Genomic DNA, 20,462 nt, shown 5'->3' on the forward strand with positions numbered 1-20,462 from the left:
TCCCAAAAGTGTAGTCTAAAATCACTGGTGTACTTCCACTTCTTCCTAAATATCTCGAACTACCTTCATTCCCTTTATTCTACTGAATCTTTTACAAAAGTCAAAATGGTCTCATCGGATTGAACAGGTATTTATCAACTCTCATTTACCTTAACTTCTCAGAGTATTTGACATCACTGACCATTTCTCCTTATTGAAATTCTCTCTTGGCTTCTGAGAAAATGTATTAACTCTGGCTCTCTATCAGGCTCCCTCAATCACTTATATATTTGTGGATCATCTGGAAGCCAGGTCAAAGGCCTGGTAGGAAGTCTCAATCACAGTCGTGTTTTTTTGTTTGTTTGTTTGTTTTAAAGAACTGATTTACTTTCTAGTAAAAAAAAATTAAACATTTCTTTACATGTCTAACCAAGTGCTGCCTGAAAGAAGTGGAGTTTATAAACAAAGTGAAATTTTTAAAAATTAGCACATAAAACTACTGCCTTGTGCAGTGCTGGCTGATATGGCTGATATGAAAATAGTACTTTCATAGCAGCTTTAAAACATCTGTTCTCTTTTAAGAAACCTACACTCAATTTATCATTGTTTTATTAAACACAGAGATAACTTTCTCACAGTTGATGACAAAATAGTCAAAACTCACAAATTCATGAAATATAAATAACGAGTTCTTGCTGAGGGTTCTGGCAGGCCCTGCACTCGTGCACGCTACACCGACACGCTCGGCACCCGGCCGTCAGAACCCCGTCCTGCTGCAGGCCTCTGGTCTGTAGCGGATTTCTCTAGTTTTGCTTGTGCAGCATCGTTTTGACTGAGACACAAAGTCAAGCAGAACTGAAAGGCAAGTCCAGTTGCAGCAGTGTTCGAGCTACTCAGCCCATGTTTCAGCTGAGTGGGTCCACTTACATCATACAGCACTGTAAATGTATTCTCTCTTTAGGGTTTTTTACTAACATTTTCTTTTCTCTAGCTGACTTTATTGTATAATACATGTAACATACAAAATATGTGTTAATTGACTCTTTATGTTCTCAGTAAGTCTTCCAGCCAACAGGAGGCTATTAGTAGTTAAGTTTTGGGGTAGTCAAAAATTTTAACACAGATTTCTGACTGCACCACGTGTCAGTGTCCCTTAACCACATCTTGTTCAAGGGGCAACTGTATTTGCAACTAAGCATCCTACTAAAAACTTTAAATTCAAATACTATCTCAGAAACACACATACTAAAAAAAAAAATCTACTCTTACAAATCTTCTTAAAGGAACAATCATAGGCTTGGCTTTCGTGATTTTAGTAGTAAACATTTAGTGTAAAGATTTGTCTAGATTAAAAGGATCTGATTTCTTAAAACTTCCCCATACTGTAGGAGAGCCAACCAATGTCACTATGTAATTAACTCTCATTTCATTCCAGCACCTAGGGCATGCCAGGTTCCACCCTGCCTGGCTTCATGGCAGGGAGCAAGCGTACGAAGAACAAAGCACCATCTCGCCTTCCAGGAGCTCACAGTCTCATAAAACAAACATGTTTATGAGAAAGGTTTTCTTTTATTAATTATGTACCACAAAAAATGAGTTGATTAATTCTCGGTGCTAATAAGGAGCTGTGATCATTCTTGAATAAAACATAGAATGTCTAAATTCAGTTGTTGTTTTTTTTTTCAATGAACACCAAAACAGACAAGACGTGTTATCTTATAGGGCTATCTCCTGGATGGAACCATATTTTCCACTTTTAACCAACATAAATCTTCTTTCTAAAGTTACAAGTCATGGAGCATAAAGCTATTTAATCAAAGTCATAGACTCTCCCAGTTCAGAAATTATGAAATAATCTAGTCCAATCCCTTGATGTCTTCCACTTGGAGCACAATCTCTAAGCATTCCCACCTGAAATCCTAAAAGCAATAGTTACTATTAGGTTTCAGTACCCGTAAAAATTCTCTTGTGTTCACTGCTGATTATAAATAGAAGTTAGGCTTTTCTCTCTCGTTTCTGGCATTATATAAAAATTCTTTTACATGGGTTAGAATGAAGTCTTAACATTAGTTATTTTTCTTTTTTTTTTTTTAGAACTCGGTAACTAGAAAATAGGTACATACACACAGATCCCACAAATTATAAAGTAATACCCTAGGTATAAAGTATGCTAAAAACATACTGCTATTACATGTATCTATTACATGATTATTGCAACAACAGCAAATTAGAGCTCTAAAAATCACAGTGATTTGGAAAAGATGAGCATAAAAGCTACACACATTCGGTAAGGTTCTTCTAATTATACACCGTTATTCCTTTGGTTCCACTTAAAATAGCTGAGATCATCTCGCTCAAATAACACCTTTGATTAAACATTAAAAAAATACACATTGTTTTGGACATTTATGCATTCAATCATTAACAGATTAACACAAAATTAAGCCAACTGCCCAAAAGTGATAAACTTGGAAAAGTGGATTTGACTTACAACAATAATACTGAATGGAATGATTATTCCACCTAATAACGCATAAGGTATGGTGTCTTCTTTGTAAGGGTACTTGATGGACTCATCATTACAGAATATTCCTCGTTGGAAGGGGGTATGCCTTGAAGTAAGAATTGCAAAAGGCAATCCAGCTAGCAAAAGGAATAAACGAAAATATCATTAAAATGGAAATATGAAATTTAATTAATGGCAATAATTATCCCAGAGACTGTTTAAAAAATGCATTTGCCATGAAAATAATTAAGAGCACACATAAAAAGGAAATGCAGCAATGCATGCAACACAAGTTAGAAAAATTACAGTTTAGGTTAAGAAGGTAGAAAGAGGACCAATGCTTAACCAATCTAACCAAGAATATCTTCCTCCCTTTGGTTCTCCCCAAACACACTAAACAGACTGCAGAGAAGACCAAAAAAAAAAAAAAAAGAAAAAGAAATCCCTTCTCATGATCTTGTTTGCCGCTCAATCACAGGGTTTTCAACACTATTTCGGTTTGTCACGCACTCTGCTTCCCAAAGGAAAACAGCCTTTTGACATTACCCATTTTGTCCCTACATTACTACGACATTTGGACAGGAAATGGTCATGGCTAAGCTACCAGAGTATCTAAATAATATGTTATCCTCCCGTTTCTATACCATCTATAGCAAATTTCGAGCTGCTGTGAGAAGGATCTGAATTTAAACCAAATTTAAGAAAAAATGGACAATGAAATCAAGCACAAAAACACCAAAAGACAGTTCTTTCTGTTTTTACCCATGTTTTCCCTCAAGATTATGTCTCACACTCACCTCCTAACCTGTCTTTTCCCTAAAAGTCAGCTTTAAGAATTCAGGTCTCCTTTACTTCATTGAAGCAGACATACTGATTAATAAGCAGCATACCAACTAGGAATGCTCCGTGAAAGAGTTCTAGGTCAGCAGACACCTTCAACATGAGGTCTGTGTCAAGACTTAACCAAGTGTGGAAGATTCTCTCTGAGACCCCTTCTCCCAGCAATAATGCCATAACCATCAAGCTAACATAGTCATTGTATGTTTAAGTGTTCTTTCCATGAAGCACCAAGTCTTGATGACCGTTTATAGGTCTCATTAACTCCACTAAAACCCCAAAGGCTGAATGACAAACACAACTCTGCCACTGTGCCTGAGTGTCATTACTACAAATATCAAGTATGTTCTATCTATAAGAGCTAAATGAAAAGAAGCACTTTTCTAGCTCATTTGTTTTTCATTTATACCCTGAATACATGAAGTTTCTATCTTTGTGTTAAATCATCCTCCAAGAGTGGCAAACCATTAGAAGTCTTTAAGACGTTCACAAGGTTCCCAAACCCATACTTCTAGTAAAAGCTACAATTACAAATAAATAAAATAAACTAGAATTGACTTTGCTAACTGACCCTTATAGTGCCTCCCTTATCTGATTTCAGACCATCCTCTGATTCACTAAACTGTCTGCAATCAGAGGAATAGGGCAAAATGCCCAAGCTTTTAATACAGATTCCACAGCTCCGGCACAAACCTTTTGCACACAGCAGCACACGCTGTGGAGGTTAGTAAGCAGATATGTGATATCAGTTGGTGCCTACCCTATACAGTAACTAAACATTCACCCTTCATCCAAAAGCCATACTCTTACCCAATGAGCAAATTTATTTTGTGTTCACAAAGAACCACCATTTCTACAGTTCAATTCTACTTGCAAGAACTCTATACATAATAATGGAAACTTTCAATCTCTACATTGCACACTTCTAAATTCGTCGAATTTTTCAATGATTTTTTTCTTTTGTAATAGGACAAGAAGATAACTAGTACAGAAATTAAATCCACATACAATTAGTGTCCAAAACTCAGTAGACTTTATGTCCTTATTCTTGGGAAAAATTCATATTAATAGACCCAAATATATTGAAAAATGTTCTTAGCAAGCATATCCACTAAGTTGGGTTTTGTTTTTTTTCCCCTGACCAAAACAACTATGTTGGAAATTATTTTTAGATTAGAAAAAAATGTTTGTGGGTATTCTTTTAGGATAGGAAGGAAAGAAAGTAAAATCACATACAAGTATAATTAGCCCATTTTTAAAAACAGGAGTATATTAAATGGGTAAATACTGAGTGAATCCACTGTCAAAGAATTCTGGTAGGTGCTACCAGGAATACAAAGTTATATAAGGCACAATACGTAAGTGCAGCAGAGAATAAACAGAAGTACAAAAAGCTAGGAAGGTTCAAAAGAAAAGCTCTGATGATATTTAAAAAGCAGGTGGTTACCAAAGAACTCAGTAGAAGGTGTCTAATAAAGACCAAGATTTGGGGATATAAGGATCACTGAAGCCACAGAGATAAAAGAAACTGCAGGACAGATAGGAAAACAAAAGAAGAGGAGGGTGAGGCACATGGCAGCAGCAATAAAAGGGATGAGCACAGGAGGAAGAGCCACTGAGGCAGACCTGGAGGGCCAAAGAAAGGTCAGGAGAGAGTAACTTCACTGAGGTCAAGTCCAGAGACAGCATCTCAGGATGTGGTGATTGAGCCACAGCATCTAATACATTTTCAAGAGTCAGACTTAGTAAAAGCGGTTTTAATAAGGAAGAAAGGGTGGAAGCCATACCATGGAGATTTTAGTAAGGAATGATAAAAAAAAAAAAATTAAAATTAAAAAAAGAAGGTTTCTACCACAAATGCACACTATTCTTTTGAGATGAGTGAAGAAAAGCAATTTTATCACAGAAGGCCTTAGAAACATTTTAAATTAATAATATTTGCAATCTCTGAAAGTCCATGGGATCTATTTTATCAATGTCATTATCCAACACCATTTCATTTTTATTAAACCTGAATGTAGACCCCAAAAAGGGGATGGAGAAGATCAAATCACCAGTTGTTCCCTGACCCACTTCAGGCTCAAAAAGATGGCCTAGTCCAGACTCCTGCTCTGGAAATTTTGGAAATGGAACACGAATGACTCAGAGCTGGCAAGCAGCACTGAACCATGCACAAGAAAGAATGGCTGAAGAAGAGGCTGTGGACAAAGCAGACCTGCAAAGAAAACAGAAGTGACTAACCTGGCCCCTGAGAGTAAGAAATGGGGAAAGCGGCTTTGGCTCCCCACTGCCAAAGGGCCTCACTGATCTTGCTGCTTTGGAGTTGTTAGAGTGCCCTGTATCCTGCCAACAAAACCCAACCTTACTTCAGCTAATAAAGGAATTCTGCTCCTTGCAACCAACAGAGCCGTAACTAAAACAATTATAAAAACTCCTCCTACTATGAGAGCACGTAGATTACTAATTTTTTTAAAAATTTTTATTATGTTACGTCACCATACAGTACATCACTAGTTTTTGATGTCTAATTATTTCCTGAGAATATGCTTTTTATGTGGAATTATAGGTCAAAGGATATAAATGTTAAGTTCTTTGACAAACTGCTCCCAAAAGGTTATTTTATATAACAGCAATTTACTCTATCAGCCACAGTGTATAAACATATGGAGAAATGTAAACATTTTAGTAAAAACATCTGATCCTATTGTTAACTACAGATTTCAAGGCAAAAGAAAAGGGTTCCATTTACTCTTTTCAATGTAAATCAAACACCCTTTTCCTTTTACCTGAAAGATTACATCTCCAAGACAATCCCTTTTCATCATAAGTCAAATGACTATATTTGTCAAAAAATGTTTTTCTTAATACTTCAGTTTATAAAATTCATTTTCATTCCCTTTTTGAAAAAAACTTTACTGAGGTATAGCTCACATATCATAAAATTCACCCCCTCTAAGTATATAATTCAGTGATTTGGGTAAATTTATAGAGTTGTACAACCAACACCACAATCCAGTTTTAGAACTTTTTCATTACCTCAAAAATTCTCACAAGCCCATTTCCATTCAATCCTTGCTCCCACTGCCAACCCCAGGCAACCACTCATCTCTTTTCTGTTTCTACTTTGATTTGCCTTTTCTAAGCATTTCAATTGAATGCAATCATTCAATATGTGGTACATCTTAAGTCCTTCCATCACTTGGCATAATGTTTTTGAGGTTCATCCACATTGTAGCATGCATTTTGTTCCTTTTTTATTACTAAATAGTATCCTACTTCATGTACATACAACGTCTGGTTTATCCATTCACCAGTTAGTCAATATTTGGATTGTTTCAGTTTTTGTCTAGTAGGACTAATACCACTACAAATATTCACATACATGTTTTTGTGTGGACATATATTTCCCTTTCTAATGAGTAGACTCCTAAGAGTAGAATGGCCAAATCATACAGTATATGTTTATGTGATAAGTTTATGTTTAACTTCTACAGAAATTGCCAACCTGTCTTCCAAAATGGCCATACCACTTTACATTCCCACATTCTGCTTTTTAATATGCCCGTGTAGCTAGTCATATTCATCCATTTAAGAATCAGATTTTCTGCATGGTAAACTCATACTTACCCACAAATAAATACAGCCTTCTACTTTCTACCAGTGAATATCATTGTTCAAAAAAAGAGTGTGTGATACGGTAACTCGCCACTTCCACCAACTAAATACCACCAGAGCACTTCTCCATCCTTTACCAGAGATAGGAAAAGATAACATAACAACATGGTCGGGGTGCCTGGATAGCTCAGTCGGTTAAGCCTCTAACTCTTGATTTCAGCTCGGGTCGTGGTCTCAGGGTTGTGGGATCGAGCCCCATGTCGGGCTCCGTGCTTAGCGGGGAGGCTGCTTGGGATTCTCTTCCCCCCCATCCCCCACTCCTTCCCCAACCCACACACGCGAGTGCTCTCTAAAATAAAATAAAATCTTAAATAAAAAAAAAAAAACACCAAAACACGGTCCCACAACATCTTTAACGTCCTCTGCACAAATACTGAGCATCTTGAAACTATCATATAAACAAAGGTGTTAGTTGGAAAGATTAGCGGTGGGGTGTCCAGCAGAACTGAGAAACTGCGGTTAAGAACTTTTTTTACATGTGAAGGGAACTCTCCTAAGAGTGAAAACTACACAAACGCCTCCACAAAATAATGTTTTAAGGTTCATCCACGGTGTAGCTAGACTGATATTTTGTTCCTTTTTACTGCAGAATTACCAGTTTTATGGGGTTATAAAACTATCTGATGCTCAGGAAAGAGTGGGATTCAACTCCTGAGTCCACAGCAGCAAATCATTAAGGGACACACTTCCCCAAGGCTAAGAGCAGTAGGCATAAGCCTGAGAAATCCCAACACAAAACTATCAGGCACCCTGAGGTCAGGCACCACATTTCAGTAGCCTCGAAGAGGAACAGACCTCACTGGCAGAAAAAAGATAACACCAAACAGAGAAGACAAAGCCCATTTGTGAAATACCTGAGGGATATTCTTCTCCTAATGCCTGAACAAGAAGGGAAGGATGTAGATAGAGACTAGAACTATAAAGAATGTCAAGGTATAGACTGAACTGTAGAATAAATGGCTCTATTATCATTTTTGATACTTCGCTGTGGCCCTAGGCTAAACAGATAAGGGAGGTGTTTATTTAGTCTACCTTCTTTATTAGGTCATTTGAAAACCTACCTTTGACTACTCACCAATGGGGAAATTCCAAGTAGGAAAGAGTCAAATTTGAAAATACAAGTTGTCAAAGATGTTAATGAGGACCAAAGATATAATCATATTTAATAAAATAGTAAAAAGAATATGTCAATGCCTTATTTCTTTTCCATCTGCTTATATTTAAAGAGCAGAAAACTGTGGTGACCATTTAAGAGAAGCTGTGAAGTTACTCTGCCCCATTCATGCATAAAATAAAGCGCACTCGGGTACATGAGAGTCCATGATAAAATAAAGTTCAGGAAACAGAGGGAATGAACCAGACACAAAAATAATTACTGAACTACACCAAAAAACAAGAGTCAAGAAGGAGGAACTAAGATCAGTTTTATTACCTAAAGCACTGAATATATTTCTTTTGCTGTAAACAATTCAGAGAAGTCACCTTATAAATAACGCACTCTCATGTTACATAGTGCTGATATGAGTATATTTCATTAATATTAATCTTCACTAGAGGCAGGGTTTTTAAATAAAAATAATTTTTCAACCAGCATAAGAAATTATAACTAAAATTAACTGAAACTAGAACATTCTCCTATTTGAAAATTCTATCACTAAATCTTAAAGAAAGAACTCTGAAAAGTTCAATATTAACTACATTTGAACACAATTCAGTATACAGACCAAAACCTTATGGAACTCCATCTGTAACAGAAGTCTGATGAATTCAGGAAACTTAAGATATAAAAATAACTTATTTTTGTCAACATTAAGACATAATATAATTCAACTAGAGAAGGTAAAATCTCAAAGTGTTGAGTACCATTTCTTTCATAAAGAAGCAATCATTCAATTCAACAATTAAGTGGGGTCCCACTACTCTGTATCAGGCACTAGGTATTCCAGGTGAGACATAACAGCAGATACAGCACAGATCTTACAGTGATCAAGTTGTGGATTCACTTTCAAAGTAGAGTCAACAGTATTTGTTGATGGATGGATTGGATATGAGTGTGAGAAAAGAGGAGGGAAGGATGACCTAAGGTTTTCCATTTGAGAGACCAGGGTGGGGGCGGGGGAGGTGGCTGGCCGGCTCAGTCAGTAGAGAATCCAACTCGTGATCTAAGGGTTGTGTTTCAGCTCCATGTTAGGTGTGAAGCCTACTAAAAAAAATACAATAAAAAATACGGTTAAGTTAACTGAGATAGGGAACATTGGAGACTGAATATCGGAGCAGACAAAGGATAGATTTAAGAGTTCATACTTTGATGCATCAAGTTCGAGGTGCCCATTAGTAAAGATATCAAGTAGGGAGTTGGATATAGAGCCCACTGCAGGAGAGGTCCAAGCTGCAGCTGGACATAAAGCCCACTGGGGGAGCGGTCCAAGCTGAAGATGTGAATTTGGCACAGAGGTGGTATCAAAGCTATGAAACTGGATGAGATCACCAAAAAATGAGTATAGATAGAAAAGAGGACCCAAGAACTGATACCCAGAGCACTCCAAAATTAAAAAGTCAGAAGAGAAGGAACTTGCAAAGAAGAATGAGAAAAAGGAGCCAGTAAGGAAGAATGAAAATCAGGGGAGTACAGAAAATCCCAAGGAATCTATACCAAAAGTCCTAGAACTAAGTATGTGTAGCACGGTCACAGGATATAAGGATAATCATATGTCTGTATAGTAGCAATGAACAGCTGAAAACCAAAATTAAAGGCACAATACCATTAATAACATTAAAAAAATTTGAATACTTAAGTATAAATCTAGGTACGTATATATATGATATGTATGCTGAAAAGTACAAAACACCGATGAAATGATGTTTTTCTTAATAAGTGGAAAGACATCATCTTCATGGACTGAAAGATTTAGCAAGGTAATTATGTCAATTCTCCCCAAATCGATCTATAGGGATAATGCAATTCTTACAAAAATTCCAGCCACATTTCTTTTGTAGATATGCTGATTATAAAACTCATGTGGAGGTCAGGTCTTGATCTCAGGGTCATGAATTCAAGCCCCTATTTAAAAAAAAAATTAAGATTTATGTGGAAAGACAAAGGAACTAGACAGCTAAACAATTCTGAAAAAATAAAGTTGAAGGAGTTACACTTCATGAAATTTTTGAGCTACATTTTATAGCTATACTTTATTGTTTTTCCCACTTGATTTTTTAGCTAGTCAATAAATATTTTTACCACCCAAGATAAAGCTACAATAATTAAGACACGTGATATATGAGGAAGGAAAGACATATATATTGATGGAGGAAGAACAAAGTCCAGAAATATACCCACACAAGTACAGCCAACTAATTGTTTTTTTCAAAAAGGTACAAAGGCAATTCAATGGAGAAAGGAGAGTCTTTTCAGCAAATGATGTTGGAACAATTAGTCATACATTCACACATACAAAAAAATGAACCTCAACCTAACCTCATACTTCATACAAAACACAAAATGGATCACAGAGATAGAACAATACAGGAAACAACAAAACTTTTAGAAAAAAAAAAAAGTTTTAGAAGTCTTTGTAATAGGGTTAGGTGAAGAGTTCTTGGACACAACACCAAAAACACAGTCTATAAAAGAAAAAATATCAGGGCACCTGGGTGGCTCACTCAATTAAGTGTCTGACTCTTGATTTCAGCTCAGGTCATGATCTCAGGGCCATGGGATTGAGCCCCACATCAGGTTCCCCACTCAGCAGGAAGTCTGCTTCTCTCCTTCTCCCTCTGCCTCTTCCCCTGTTCATCTCTCTCTCTCTCAAATAAATAATCTTTTTAAAAAAAGTATCAATGAACTTGATTTTTCAAAATTAATTTTTGCTCTCAAAAGACATTTAACAGAATGAAAAGACAAGATACAGACAGGGAAAAAAACACTTGCAAATCACATATTCAACAAAAGACTTTATGTATCCAGAATAAATGAAGATCTCTCTAAACTCCACAGAAAAAAATTAATATAAATAAATAAATTGAAATCTCATGAGAAGCAAAAACTTGAACCTACACTTGACCAAAGAGGATATGTGTGAATGCAACAACCCCAAGAAAAGATGTTCACATCAACAGCCATTACAGAAAAGCAAATTTAAGCCCTAAGGATACATCACTGCACACCTATTAGAATGGCTAAAATGAAAAATACATCATTAGTGCTGGTGAAGATGCACAAGTGGACCTTAGCCATTTCTGGTGAGAATGAAATATGGTATAGCCACTCTAGAAACAGTTAAGCAGTTTCTTAGAAATGTAAACATACATTTACCAAAAGACAGCAATTCCACTACTGGGTATCTATCCTAGAAAAATGAAAACTTCTGTTCACTCATACAAGTACAGCCAATTTTTTTTTGATAAGGATATAAAAGCAATCCAATGGAGAAGGAAGAATCTTTTTGGCAAATGATGTTGAAACAATTAGTCATCCATACACACATACCAAAAAAAATGAACCTCATAGAGCTTTTCTTGTAATAGTCAAAAACTAGAAATAACCAAGATATCCCTCAGACAAACAGAAAAATAAACTACAATACATCCATATATTACTCAACAGTAAAAAAAAATAAATTATTGATGGGCTCAACTGTGAGAAAAAAAAAGGTCCATTTCAGAAGGTCAATTTCAAATATATACTGTATGAATCCATTTATATAACATAAATGACAAAATTATCATGATGGAGAGTAGATCATTGGTTGTCAGGTGTTACGGACTGGGGAAGTGTGTGACTAGAAAGACAATCTAAGCGAGTTTCTCTGGGGTGACCAACAGTTCTGCACAGTTACACAAATCTTTACATGTGATAAATTTCATAGAATTTCACACACACACACATACACACAGCCCACAGCAAAAACTAGTGAATTCTCAATAAGGTCTGTATTTCAGTTAATAGTACTGAGACTTTTACCATAGTTATGTAAAATGTTATCACTTGAGGAAGCTGGGTGAAGGGAACAGGGAACTCTCTGAACTAATTTTGCAACTTGTAGGAGAGTCTAAAATTATTTCAAAATAAAACACTTTTTAAAGTGTTTTCTGAATGCTGCTGATAGATCAAGTAAAATGAAGACCACTAGATTTAACAACTTAAGAAACTGCTGGTGACTGAGAGGAATTGTTTCATGAAGGTGATGATTAGAAAGCAGAACTCTTAAAACTCAGGTTATAGAGGGGTTTAACGTATTAGAAATGGCATAAAGTAGGATATGATCATGGAAGTTTAATGGCTGAGAGAGACAATGAAATGGATCTCTGAAGCAGAAAAGTTAAGGGAACTGAGAATTTCTTAATAAATCTGGGGAGGGGGAGCATCAGCTTATTCTTGAAAGATTCCCAAGGAGGCTACTGAACTATATTCAAGTACAATAAACTACCAGATATTCTTCTAGAGTTACTCTAAGGTCTACAGAAAAACCTATGAAAACCCTAAATGAGTAGTAAAATTAGACAATGAGAGAAGATTAGGGGGAAAAAATACATGCAATGCATCTTGCTTCCACTTAAAAGGTAAGTGATTGGCCCTTCTCCAAAATACAACACCAAAATGGTTTGCTACACTGGGAGCAAAATCAGTGAACTCTATTTTTAAGAACAACGACACACTTTGAAATTGGTGTATTATTTGGATCAGTGAAATCCGTCCTCTTCTCGTGGCTTTCTTTTTTTTTTTTTTTTAAAGATTTTACTTATTTATTCGACAGAGATAGAGACGGCCAGCGAGAGAGGGAACACAAGCAGGGGAAGTGGGAGAGGAAGAAGCAGGCTCATAGTGGAAGAGCCTGATGTGGGGCTCGATCCCATAACACCGGGATCATGCCCTGAGCCGAAGGCAGACGCTTAACCGCTGTGCCACCCAGGCACCCCTTCTCGTGGCTTTCTAACAGAAGAGAATCCTTTTTCGGTTAACAGAAATTAAGTGACTTGTATAAAGTCACACTGCAGTTCAGGAGTAGAGCAAAGAAACAGATTCAAATTCAAATTATCACTCTTGAGGAGTTTAGGTCAGGATTCAGAAATTGCTCCAGTAAAGTCAACCTAGACAGACAAGCTTCACTTAAGCTTTGGTGGCTGCTATCACACTAACCCAAGCTTCCTGCCACCCTCTTCCCTAATCTAATCTTCACCACCTTGACTCACATTCATAACTTCCAAATGACAAAAGAAAAGCAAAACAGAAGAATTTACAGGACTTACCCTCTTCCATCAAAAGAGACCCACACTCCACATTGAAGACAATGAAGTATTGTCAAAAAGAATGTGAACAACAGAGTAAGGAAGACTTGAGGTTAAAATCCCAACTATGCCCCTTGGTAGCTATAAAGGAAAAATACCTACCACCCTCAGAGAGCCCTATGGGGAGATAAAGAATCTGTAACATAGGGACACCTGAGTGGCTCAGTCCCAAAGCGTCTGCCTTTGGCTCAGCTCATTATCCCATGGTCCTGGGATCTAGCCCCACATCCGACTCCTTGCTCAGGGGGGCCCCTGCTTCTCCCTCTGCCAGCCTCACACGCCCCTGCTTGTGTTCTCTAATAACTAAATAAAAACTTTATTTTTTTTTAAAGATTTTATTTATTTATTCAACAGAGATAGAGACAGCCAGCAAGAGAGGGAACACAAGCAGGGGGAGTGAGAGGAAGAAGCAGGCTCATAGCGGAGGAGCCTGATGTGGGGCTCGATCCCAGAACGCCGGGATCACGCCCTGAGCCGAAGGCAGATGCTTAACCGCTGTGCCACCCAGGCACCCCCTAAATAAAAACTTTTTTAAAAATCTGTAACATAGTAGCAATTCATACTCAGGAGACACTTATGTGATAGAACACAGCCTTCAATTTAGCATATATAAAAAAGCTCTAAACCACACAACAAGCACCCAGATTATAATAATTTCAAAGAGAATAAGCAAAATTCTATAGTAAACAAAATGGGTGCCTTTCCAGTTACTCTTTTCATCTCCTGACCAATGATTTTCTTACTGGGACACACCAAATAGAATTACTCTCCACCCTGGAAACAGGTAACGTACAGCTAAAATTAAACAAGGGTATACTCTCCACCCCCAAGATACAGAGAAATTAATCTGAAAGAAACCTCATTTTCTTCCTCTCAAATTTTGAGAGCTCCTAAAAGAATGCTTTTAGATATACCAGAAGATTAACACTCAAGTATAAGAATATATCTGGCTGAGGGGTGCCTGGGTGGCACAGCGGTTAAGCGTCTGCCTTCAGCTCAGGGCGTGGTCCCGGCGTTATGGGATTGAGCCCCACGTCAGGCTCTTCTGCTATGAGCCTGCTTCTTCCTCTCCCACTCCCCCTGCTTTGTGTTCCCTCTCTCGCTGGCTGTCTCTATCTCTATCGAATAAATAAATAAAATCTTTAAAAAAAAAAAAAGAATATATCTGGCTGAACACACATACATATTTAACTGAACACACGACTGGTACCCTGTGCTTCACAATTCCCATGTACTCTATTGAGAAAAATCACTGAATTACTAGACCATTCACCCCACTTTTACTGCCCTGCCAGTGACCTCTGCTTATAATCCCCCTAGATACAACATCACAAATTGGATCTCCGCCCCCACACTACCATCTAAGCCAAGACAGCCAAACCAAGAACAGTTGTTGGAAAGTCATCTGATTAAAAAGATGACTCCCTGCGGCTACCTCCTCTGGTGAGGCAGCAACTGGGACCTGCCTCCTGAAAGGTGGCTGCTCCAATACCATGCTCTGAACTGGTGTTGGCTATTCACAGTCCAAACACAGAGGTAAAAACACAGAAAGTTTTCTTTCTGCAAGTAATACAGAATTCAGGGCACCTGGGTGGCTCAGTCAGTTAAGTGTCCACCCTCGGCTCAGGTCATGATCCCGGGGGTCCTGGGATCAAGCCCCCAGCTGGGCTCCCTGCTCAGAGGGGATTCTCCTTCTCCCTCTGCTCCTCCCCCGCTCCCTCGCCCTCTCTAATAAATCAATAAAATCTTAAAAAAGAAAAAAAAGTAATACAGAATTCCATTTCTTTTCATATTAGAAACACAGGTTCATGATAAAGCAGTACACTGCCATTTTTAAGACCCCATTTCATTCTCATTCCAAATATGAAAGCTTAAAAATAATTGATGAGGGACACCTGGGTGGCTCAGTTGGTTAAGTGTGTAACTTCAGCTCAGGTCATGATCCCGGAATCCTGGGATCAAGCCCCACATCAGGCTCCCTGCTCAGCAGGGAGTCTGCTTCTGCCTCTCCCTCTGCTGCTCCCCCACTCGTGCTCTCTCGCTGTCTCTCGCTCACTCATTCTCTCAAATAAATAAATAAAATCTTTAAAAACTGACAAAAATGGTGGAGAATTTTTTTAGAATTCTTATTTAAAGAAGGAGCCCACAGGAATGTAGCTACAATAGAATATTAAGTGATCTTCCAGAAAGCCAGATATACAACATAAGCTATTTATGGCTACAGGGAAACACCAAAATGTTTCATGAGTGACTTCTTTACAGACACTATTTTTGCTCACACTTCACAATTACTGAATAAGGTAGTATTCAAAATCCCTGTGCTGCATTGGACATGTTTATTTTTTATGGCTTACATCACCAATCCTGCACTCCAATCACAAATGATTTAGTTTCACATAAGCAGTTTTAAGCTTACACTTTTAAACATAGGTCCTGTTTCTCAACAGAAACTAAATTTAGGATTTTTAAATATTTGTTTAAAGTAACCACAAAACATGACCAAGGAATTAAATAATTTTAAATGAGCTTTCTTTAAAAGGCCCACAATCCCTTATTCTAAGATTTAAGACCCTCAAAATCCCAACCAGAACGTATCTAACGGCAAAACTTAACCTGAACAAATGAAGAAATGACCCTAGCCTTTATTTACCTCACTTACTTGGACTAGTCATATTTCACTATATAGATCTTAATGTCTTTATGTTCTAGACCCTGCCAAGAACATTACATAAGGTATATGATCATATAACCTTACAAAAGTTCAAAAACTTTTGGCTCCAAGAGTTTTGGATAATGGACTATGAATCTGTATTTAGATAAAATCTTCACTATTAAAAAAATGTTTCTAGGGGCGCCTGGGTGGCACAGCGGTTAAGCGTCTGCCTTCGGCTCAGGGCGTGATCCCGGCGTAATGGGATCGAGCCCCACGTCAGGCTCTTCCTCTGGGAGCCTGCTTCTTCCTCTCCCACTCCCCCTGCTTGTGTTCCCTCTCTCGCTGGCTCTATCTCTGTCAAATAAATAAATAAATAAAATCTTTAAAAAAAAAAATGTTTCTAAATTCAACCCATTATTTTTCAGGAAGCCCAAAAAATTTAAATATATTCAAGTTTTATTGCATAATAAAGCCTGCAACAGTAATGGTCCCCTACATAAAAATGTACTAAACAGATCTTAATTATCAGACTGTTAAGTGCCGTAAGATTTTAGTTCCTTGTTTTTTCCTTTTAAAGATGGAAAACTTGCACTGAATTTGTAAGTACTATCATACTTTCCAAATTTAAGTCTTCACTAGATTTTTATTAAGTTTTATTCTATTTATTAATTGTCAACCAATCCTGCACTCCTTTCCTTTGATAAGAACCAATAATCTGAAGTCAAATATGAGTTAACATAAGTAAGTTGAAATTTTGCTATTGAACCATGAAAATTTCTAGATTTAACTTCCAATCTCTAATGAGTCTGTTTTATACACACACACACAAAAAACAAAAAACAAAAACAAAAAAATAATAAGTTGAAGCACAGCCCTAAAATTTTTTCTTATCACATAATTCTATTCCTAGCAATGAATGTATAAATATTCATTAACTATAAGGATAATGATTTATAGCAATCATTACTAATATTATTTAGCCAAAGAATACTGACATTTCACTAGACCTGATTAGTAAATTTTTGTATTTTTAAAATTAGTATACTTTATCTTTTAAAGCATTTTTAGATTTTTTTAAAAAACTGAGCAGAAAGATATATTCCCTCTCCATAACAACAACTGTTAATTTCCCCCATTATCAATGTCTTTCTGTTATAACTGAAGAATGAATACTAATACATTATTAACTAAACTCCATAGTTCACATTAGGGTTATTCTTTCTGTTGTACATTCTGTGTGTTTTGGCAAATACATAAGGACATGCATCCACCACTATAACATCACATAAAATAGTTTCACTGCCCTAAAAATCTCCTGTACTCCAACCACTCATCCCTCCTCTGTCCTCTACCGAACCCCTGGCAACCACAGATTCACCATTTTATTGTCTCCAAAGTTTTGCCGTTTCCAGAATGTCATATAGTTGGAATCAAAAACTATGTAGCCTTTTCAGAATGGCTTCCTTCATTTCACAATACACATTTAAGGTTCTTCATGTCTTTTTATGACTGGACAGCTCATTTCTTTTTAACACTGTATAATATTCCATCATACAGACATATCACAGTTTATCCATTCACAAAATTTTGAAGGAAATAACAGTAGTTTCCAAATTTTGGCAATTATGAATAAAGCTGCTGCTATACATATTGTGTGCTGGTTTTGTGAGGACCTAAGTTTTGAATTCATTTGGGTAAATAGCTGGGAGCACAATTGTTAGATCCTATGATAAGATGATGTTTAGTTTTCTAAGAAACTGCCAAACCATCTTCCAAAGTGGCTGTACCATTTTACAATGCCACCAGCAATGAATGAGCACTTCTGTTGTTCCACATCCTCACCAGCAGTTGTTGTCAGTGTTTTGGATTTTAACCATTCTAACAGGTGTGTAGTGGTATCTCGTTATTATTTTAATTTACAATTCCCTAATGAAGATATTGGATATCCTATCATATGTTTACTTGCTATCTGTATATCTGCTTTGGTGAGGTGACTGTTCAGACCTTTTTCCTACTTTTCGATTGGGTAGTTTGCTCTCGTATTGTTGAGTTTTAAGAGTTCTTTGTATATTTCAGATACAGTCCTTTATCAAATATATATTTTATAAATATTTTCCCTCAGTCTGTGGCTATACACAGAGCAGAAATTTTTAATTTTAGTGAAGCCCAAGTTATCAATTATTTATTTCAAGGATCATGCTTTTGGTGTCATTATCTAAGAACTCTTGCCAAATCCAAAGTAAAAATTTATTAATTACAAAAAAGCTTTCAAAGAAACCGGGTTTCAATCAATTTCTCTTGTACAGAATTGGGTTCAACCAATTTCTTAAAACCTAAAAAGGTAAACCACATAACATCCTGACCTACAGTTTTCAAAATATGACTTACAGAAGAGAAAAATAAATTAATGAAATATTAACACAAACACCTATACTTTTAAGTAAACTCCACGCCACACATGGGGCTCAAACTCATGACCTAGAGATCAAGAGTCACATGTTCCACCAACTGGGCTAGCGAGGCACCCCAAATACCTACACTTTTATCTAAAGTATGTCAGATGACACTTCTGAAATAAGTCATACTGACATACTCTGCCTCCAGACTCTTTGATCTATAAGGGAAAAAATACAGGTATCACTGTGCTAATATTTTCATACATTCAGAGATGAAAGGTTTGTAAAAAAAAAAAAAAAAAAATTGGTCTGTTTCACAAAAAGGTTAAGAATTAATGGAAAGGAGGAATGCCTGGGGGCTCAGTCAGTTAAGTGTCTGCCTTCCACTCAGGTCATGATCCCAGGATCCTGGGATCAAGTCCCACATCAGGCTCCTTGCTCAACAGGGAGTCTGCTTCTCCCTCTACCTCCTGCTTCCCCCTGCTTGTGCACTCGCTCTCTCTCTCTCTCAAATAAATAAATAAAATCTTTAAAAAAAAGAATGGAGATATGTTTGACCTTTTTCGTATATCTTAAAATAACTGCACATTAATCTCATTATATTCATCAAAAATATATTTCAATTTGGCCATTCTGCCAACTCAGTGTTTACCAAATTCAATTATGTCACTTCTGCTTGAAAAATCAAAGGGGTGGGGGGATGAGGAGATTTAGCTCTGAAAGCAAGTCTTTTTTTTTTAAGATTTTAAGTAATCTCTACACCCAGTTTGGGGCTCAAACTCACAAGCCCCAGATCATGACTCACATACCAACTGAGCCAGCTAGGGGCCCCTGAAAGCAAGTTTAGATGGTAAGAAGACTTAATTCCTGCTGGTAAGCAAAATGAACATTTTAATTTCAATTGTCTTATCACATATAATTCACTTATGAAGCTTGTTCGGTAGAACAAAAACCAGAGTTTTCCTCTAGAAATAACATTCAAACCACTGAAATCCTACAGATTTGTCAAGAAACATGCAGCAGAAAAGTTAGAAGGTAATGTCTACTTGTTCAGTAAAGTTGTGCTCAGCATGTGAAGCAAAAGTTCTTCACCTCTTAACCTTATTAGCAAAGACATTCCATAACAACCCCTGAAATTATTTTTTTTTAAGATTTATTTATTTTAGAGAAAGAGCACATGCATGAGCAGTGGGGAGGAGCGGAGGGAGAGAGAGCGAATCTCAAGCAGACTCCCTGCTGAGCATGGAGTCCCACAAGGGGCTTGATCCCAGGATCCTGAGATCATGACCTTAGACGAAACCAAGAGTCAGTCCCTTAAATAACTGAGCCACCCAGATGCCCCACCCCAGAAACTATTTTTAAGAAGATTTTATGAGAAGATATTTCCCCCCAATGAATCCCATAAAAAGTCACAGCATTTAGGAAAACAACAGTGAAATTGAGTAAGCTTGGCTACTGTGACACGGGGAGAGTTTCAGTTTTCACTACTAGCAGTATATACTCAGTATTTATGTAACTTTTCTTTCCTCTAAGTATATCCGATATAAGTTGAAATTTATCAAAATACTTTCAAGGGTTCCAAAAAATGAATATATAATCATTAATATACTAAATCTACACATTATGTCTGTCTTCCAAACATAGCATAAAAAGCAATCTTAAATAAAGAAAACGTCTGTGATTAGGGCAAATTACTTAGGGATGCATCTGGTATTGCCTCATTTTGTGACAATTATATACAAAAAGGGGGCTGGAAAAATTGCTCAGAGCAACTACTAAATCAGTACTTTCCGTAACAATGTTGACAGGAAACATAGCTTCATATGGGAATAAGTAAATGATAAAACTTTTCTCCAACCTAAAAAACCCACCTCATAATCCTATGTATCTTTAATTCGAATGGCTATTTCCCCCATATTTTAAGATATTTATAATTAGGATATATATTCAGTATAATAGTGTCCCATTTTTTTCCTGAAGCCGTTTTAATGAAGTAGCTTATATTAAAGATGACCTGGAAATACAGTGTTGTTTACAAAAAGTTAAGGTTTATTTTCATGGTCATAATTATTATTAAACATAAGCAACAATCTTACCCATTTCATATGTAGTTTTTCATTAATTTTTTCTA

At 36.8% G+C, this 20,462-nt stretch overlaps 1 protein-coding gene across 2 annotated transcripts in view; it reads right to left on the minus strand.

Moving 5' to 3' along the window:
* The window catches only part of PLPP1 (phospholipid phosphatase 1), a 91,342-nt gene that overhangs the window by 32,288 nt on the left and 38,592 nt on the right, over positions 1-20,462 (minus strand). The window contains exon 2 of one of the 2 annotated variants that reach the window (XM_002928074.4): positions 2,471-2,622. The exons of the other annotated variant lie outside the window; for it this stretch is intronic. Coding sequence (XP_002928120.1) covers positions 2,471-2,622 — 152 coding nt within the window. The remainder of the gene's footprint in view (positions 1-2,470; positions 2,623-20,462) is intronic. 2 annotated transcript variants of the gene reach the window in all.

This window comes from Ailuropoda melanoleuca, chromosome 3 (genome assembly GCF_002007445.2).
Source record: "Ailuropoda melanoleuca isolate Jingjing chromosome 3, ASM200744v2, whole genome shotgun sequence".
NCBI lineage: Eukaryota > Metazoa > Chordata > Mammalia > Carnivora > Ursidae > Ailuropoda > Ailuropoda melanoleuca.